Genomic DNA, 6,412 nt, shown 5'->3' with positions numbered 1-6,412 from the left:
AAGAGGCAGAGCTGAAGCCCAAGGTCAAGGGGCTTTCACCCAGCCCCTAGAGCTTGGCACATTGAATTCAGACTTCTGGCCTCCAAAACTGTAAGAGAATAAACTGCTGTTTGTTAAAGCCACCCATTTGTGGTATTTTTGTTAGAGAGGCACTAGAGGTAACCAAAACATCCCCCATCCACTGACCATTAGGGCCCATTCATGCCAGGCAGATGGCACTGTGTGTCCTACTAGGCCACTGAGATGACAATGGTCCTGTTCTTTTGCAGGCACTTTCACTATCAGAGTAAACTCAGTGGGTCTGCAGTCAGTCCCTTCATCAGGTGGCCTTCTTTCCTCCTGCTCTGAGGTAGCACAGAACTTCTCCTGTTTGTTCACTTAACGGCGAGTATGGGTAGGTACAGGCATGGAAGATTGAGCTGTGGGTATGAGAGTCCAACAGTCATTTGTGTCTAGCCCTTTCTGGTAATATCCTGGATGCCTTCATTCTTCTCTACTCCAATCTCAGGTCTAAGAACAGTCTACCAGTTCGCCGGTAGATTCATGTTCTCGTGGATTAAAGGGAACACACAGGTGACACTAGAACCAAATAAGGCCAAGTTACAGACCTCATTTGAAGAAAATTCTAAAACACCATGTTCACAGCTGGGCTCCTAACCATCTCCTCCCCTACTTCAGCCCTTCCCGCCAGCTTCCCCATCTTTGCGATGGCAATTCTGCTTCTCAGCCCAAAACTCTGGTGTTGTCCCCAAGTCCTTTTACACCCACAATTGGTCTCTCTGTAAATCATTTCCACCTTAAGACATTCCAACTTAACATATTAGTCTTCGATCACCTCTCACATACTCTCTGCTACACCTGGGACTAAGCACCCAGCCTCTCTTACCTGGTCTCCCTGCTTCCCTCATGTCTTTCTTAGCACAGTAGCCTGAGTGCAAGTCAGATCAAGTCATTTTCCAGCTCAAAGCTCCCCAGTGACAACTAGTAAGAGACCAGAACTAGACCATGACCCACAAGGCCCCACATGATCTGCCTACTCCCTGCCTCCCTTGTTTTCTCCTCGTATTCCCCACCTCATTCTCTTTATTCCAGCTACAGTGGCCTCTTCCTTACTCAAATCCACCACGCATGTCCTGGCTTCAGGGCCTTTGTAATTGCTTTTCCTTCTGCCTGGAATACTCCTTCCATATGGCTGGCTCCCTCCTTTCCTTGAGGTTTCTGCTCAATCATCACTTCTCAGTAAAACCTTCCCTGGCCACCTTATCTAAAGTTAAACTCTCCTATGCTCCTATGTGTCACCGACTTTTTCCTTCTTTTTTTATTTTTTTCAAATCTTGACAGTTATTATTATCTAATGCCATACATTTCTCATTTGTTTATTATTGGATTTTCCCAAACTGGAATTTAAGAATCACAAGGGCATGGATTTTGTGTGTGTGTGTTTTGCTCAGTGTTGTGTCCCTAGCACCTATAGGTACTCAGCAAACGTGTTGAATGAATGAATGTAAAACCAATATGCTGATATTCACTAATGCAGAATCAAAGATCACCTAGTTACTTTAGAAATAGAATCTTTTGCTGCAATGGTGATGAGGAGAACTCTAACTTCACAAGGTCATAAAAAAAGGATCAAAATAGTCCAAGAACCCAAAATAATCCATGGAGAAATTCCGTATGTTGCATTTTAAAGTGTAAACCTTCCTGTATATGTCAGGTATAAATAAGGCAAGAATCCTTGGTCAGGTTCTGGGAAGCAAAACACTTTAGGTATTTCATACCAAAAACCCAAATCCACTGCTATCAGTCGATTCTGACTCACAGTGACCCTATAGGGCAGAGTAGAACTGCCCCACTGGATTTCCAAGGCTGTAAGCCTTTATGGAAGCAGACTATCTCATCTTTCTCCCTTGGAGTGGCTGATAGGTTCAAACTGTTGACCTTTTGGTAAGCAGTATAACACCTGTACTACCAGAGTTCCTTAGGTATTTCATAGAGGGGATTTAAACTAGAGACTTGGCCACAGTAGTATTAAACCAAACAACCAAACCAAGGAGTCGATTCCAATTCATAGCCCCGAGAAAAGGCAAAAAAAAAAAAAAAAAGGAACACCTTGGTAGCTCAGAGATGGTTTGCTGGGGGAGAAGTTCCCTGCTTTGCTTTCAGCTGAGGGGGAGGGCAAGAAAGGAAGAGTAGGGAATATCAGATCCAACTGAAGAGGGTAAAGTGATATAGATCAAGATTCCAAGGAAAAGAGGAAATGGAAGCAAGACACGTCCTGAGGTGTACCCTGACCAACCTCCCCAAACAGAAAACTCAGGGAGGACCTGGAACTAATACCCTCCACTCCCCGGGAAGGGAGCCTGTGAGCACTGTGCGTATACCCCACGCAAACCAAAAAACCAAACTCATTGCCATTGGATCAATTCTGACTCACAGTGACCCCCATTGAGTTTCCAAGGCTATAAATCATTATGAAAGTAGATTGCCTCATCTTCCTCCTAGGGAGCAGCTGGTGGGCTTGAATCACTGACCTTCTGATTAGCAGCCAAATGCCTTACCCACTATGCCACCAGAGCTCCTTTAGAAATCCCTGAAGAAGGTACTGACTTTCTGTTTGGGGTGATGTGATACTTTTGGAAAAGGATAGTGGTGATGGCTGTACAACATGGTGAATGTAATTAATGTCCCTGGATTTTACACTTAAAAATGGTTAAAATGGTAACATTTTTGTTATATGTATTTTATGACAATAATAAAATATCTCTGTAGATGTGTCACCGTGATATAGACAAGGCCTGTGGATGAGAGCCAAGCATAACACCACAGTGTTTGTACAGAAGGGAGAAAAATCTCATTCTCCTATGTAAACAGTCTTCCAATTGCAATACTAGAGGGACCAAGAAAAATGGCTCAATATCCTTTAATTGGATGCAGATTCAACAATGCCAGTAGGGGCCCAGACCTTCACACCCTCTGAGGGTGTCCAATCCTACATTTACAAGAGTAGTGGCCTACTGCCAGCACAAAGCTTTTTAATGAAACCAGAGAGTGTAAATCTAACCTACCCCAGAAACATTTCAATAAATTTAAACTGGGGGAATCTGATGGGGAATTATACTGAGAAGAGCTGCCATTTCCAATACAACACACACATCTGGTTTTCTTTTGTGTTTATAGTTTGTATATCCAGACAATCTTCTTATGCAAATAGTAAATCTGCATAGAAATAGATAGAATCTTCTTTTAGATTGTTGTATTGTATTTTTCTTAGGAAACAATTTCCCTGGATTTAAAGAGATCAAAAAACAGGAAAAGGACTTCCATTGCGACTGTACAGAACTCAGGTGTTACTGGGGAGGGACACGCTTGCCTCTTCCTAGAGAATCATGGACTAAAAGGAGAAAGGGCTTACAGGCCACCCTCCTTTAGTCCCAGGCTACCATATCCAACTCTACACTGGAATGCTAGGCCGGCCCTGGCAGGGAGAGGTATTGGTTTACCAGCCAAGGCACCAATCCTGTCTTGGGCTGTCAGAAAGTCTTTTACACTTTACACAGAATGACCACAGGTCTTCATCCTCACCCCCACCCCCCATCATGTCTAGTCCCTATTTCTGACTTTTTTTTTCCTTTTGAAGAAGCTACGATATCCCTTCTGAGTATTAATCTTCTCCATTGCAATCACCCACTTTATAAATTTTCCTTTACTGACAGCCTCCACTCTTCATAGGTACTTTGAAAGTGGCTAGTCTTTATGTCTATCAGCTTCCCAAACTAGAGTGACCCAGCAGTCTGTGTAGGCACAAGGTGAGTGAGCAGGGCATGAACAAGGCAAGTTGGAATTCATCACATGCACCGCCCTTCTTCTCCAGGTAAGGAATTTTTAGGAGTACATCCCACAATCCCTCGGCCTACCTCTGCACCACAACCTGGCAGCTAATGCTAAGCTATGTCCACCCCATCCCTCTCCTGGAGCCTTCCTTGTTCACCTACCATGACCTTCTCTGCTTAGAAGAGGACTGTAAAATAACAACAACTTGCCTTTATAGGTGGCTTACTGTATTCTAGATGCTGTACCACACACTTTAATCCTCACCACAAAACGCAGGCAACAGGTATAATGTTACAAGTGAGGAACCAAATGGGGAAGCTGGGATTGAAACCAGTCAGCACAGGACCACAGCTGAGGCTCAAAAGTGTTTTATGTTCAGCCTTGTTCCAGAAAGGGCCAAAGTCATTGAATATGTTGCTCTTTCATCTACGCTATCCTGATTTGGGCTTTCACTGCTACATTAAAAATATAACAAAACCAGCCAATCCAAGGAAAGCTTTGAAATAGTCCTAGAGTATCCCCAGCAGTCTAAGAATATGAGAATATGGGGAGAAAAAGCAGCAAAGACATGCCTTCCTGCTCAGGGCTCAGGGCCTTCTCACTTGCTGGCTTCCAGGCCAGAGGTGGTGTCATCAGGGCAGTCTTTCCCAGAACTGGGCTCATTATCCATCCGTACTATTCTCACTGGGGTACAAGGACTATCTCTAGACCTCCACAGACAAGTAGGGGGCACATTTCCAGAATCCTTACGTCCTGTAGGGGACTGCGGGCTTCAGTAAACTTGCCCCAGAGGTCTGCTTAGAAGAGGGCTGCAAAAAAGAAGCCTCCTAGGCGAAATGCCTTAGTTCTTCAGAATTGTCGGCTGGCACACTCTGGGCCTTGCTCAGAAGTCATAGCTGCCTTCAGGCTTCCCTGCCCCTTCTTTCTTGACCCACCTCTCCCCAGTCTCCAGTTTGGCTGCCTCTCCATACCCATTCTTTTTGTTTCAACATCAGCCTCTCTCTAGCTTCCTCCCCTCTCTCAGGCCCTCTTGGGGCGGGGCACCAGCCAGACCTTAGGAAAAGAGGAGCAAAGCGGCTCTGTGACAACAGGCGCCAAAAGCCAGGTTCGGTCACAAGGCTTGGAGGAGGTGGCCACGCTAATCAAACCCGAATGCTCGGCTCCATCCCGGGGTGGGACCCTGGCCCCTCCGCCCAAGTATGACGGAAGCGCTGCGTGGCACCCTGCATAGCTCAGGGAGTATTTGTCACTGGATAGGAAAGGAGGAGCTCCCCTCCCCAAAAGACGCTCCCGGAGAGACTCGACTCTTCAACTTGGGCACTACGGTTAACTGTTCCTCTAACTCTCCTGGAAGCCGCCTCCTGCAACCTACTCGGGCGGGCGGGGGCCGCGCTCGCAGTTAGCTCCTCCTCCGGAGGTGGCTAAGGCTGCGACCCCGAAAGCTGCCGCGGGGCTGACCCACACCGGCCACGTCACTTGTACCGGCGCCGCCTCGCCAAGCCGCGTCTCCCTCGGAAGAAACAGACTCGCCCTCACCGGCAGCCCCGGCCACTACGCCTGGCCAGCCGCGCCCTCAAGTCCCTCTCCCTTCCAGTCCCTCTCCTTCTACCCCGCTCGCTCACCCGCCAGAACCAGAATAAGAGGTTTCCCCGGACCATGCCTAGTGGGCGCCTTCGCTAGGGCCGAGGGCCTGAGAGCCCCTACCCTGTGCCGGGGACCAGGGTGGAGACGGACGCAGTGTCAGGCTTCAGCAACACTCCCTGACTGCGTTCGTGAACTCCCTCACCAGAGTCTCCCTGCTCTAGGGCCGCCCGCACGCGCCTGCCCCGCGCACCTGGCAGCAGCGGGGAGCGCGCCAGCGCCGGCCGGTCCTCGGGGAAGGAGTCTCTTAGGCGCCGTAGCAGGCGGCCCAGGTCAGCGTAGCTGCGGTGCAGGTAGAGCACATTGCGGTCCGACCATTCGGTACGGATTTCGAAGAACTCTTCCTCATCGCCGCGCCGGTTGATGATGAGCCTGCGGATGCCATTCACCCAGCAGCCGCGCACAAACATGTTCACCAGAGACGTGCCCTCAAACACCGCCGAGGCCATGCCCGCGGGGCGCACACATGCCCGGCCGCGCGGGGGCGCCCCAAAGCCGCGCCCGGCCGCCGAGCGCGCGGGGCCGGGTCGGGGTTGGGGCACCTTGGGCTCCGGGTTGCGCAGCCGCCCTCAGTCTGCGTGCCAGGCAAGCGAGCCGTCTGTCCCAGACCGGCAGCGTTGCCTCTTTATAAGGAACTTCCTACCGCGGGGCGGCGTCGGCGTCAACGTCGAGGCCAGATCTAGTCCCCGTCCCCTCCTCCTGCCTCTGGGTGAGTAGCGGGCCGCCGGGCGCGCGCTTGCAAGGAGTTGGCGTCTCTGGGACAGCTGCCTGGGCCGCTTGCCGTCCCTCCCTCAGCCTCGACCGTCACTGGGCCGGGAAGCCGGGGTGGGCGGGTCGGCGGTGACGGATTTTCTTGCTCCAGACTTTTTTCTCTTTCCGTTTTTTAGTCCTCGGGAACTCTCCGCTCTGCCTCCGGCAGGCGACCGGGAGTTGCAGACTC

The 6,412-nt window shown here is 49.9% G+C and overlaps 1 protein-coding gene across 1 annotated transcript in view; it reads right to left on the bottom strand.

The window, feature by feature from the left end:
* PXDC1 (PX domain containing 1) overlaps window positions 1-5,921 on the bottom strand; it is a 33,446-nt gene extending 27,525 nt beyond the window's left edge. Inside the window, exon 1 of the mRNA XM_007935357.1 lies at window positions 5,666-5,921. Within this exon, the coding sequence (XP_007933548.1) occupies window positions 5,666-5,921 (256 nt within the window). The remainder of the gene's footprint in view (window positions 1-5,665) is intronic.
* Between the last annotated feature and the right edge of the window lie 491 nt (window positions 5,922-6,412).

The sequence above is a fragment of the Orycteropus afer genome, unplaced genomic scaffold (assembly GCF_000298275.1).
Source record: "Orycteropus afer afer isolate SDZICR_OR568_19922 unplaced genomic scaffold, OryAfe1.0 scaffold00027, whole genome shotgun sequence".
In the NCBI taxonomy this organism is placed as follows: Eukaryota; Metazoa; Chordata; class Mammalia; order Tubulidentata; family Orycteropodidae; genus Orycteropus; species Orycteropus afer.
Note: the sequence above shows the minus strand (reverse complement) of the source record. Positions and strands in the feature narration are given on the sequence as shown.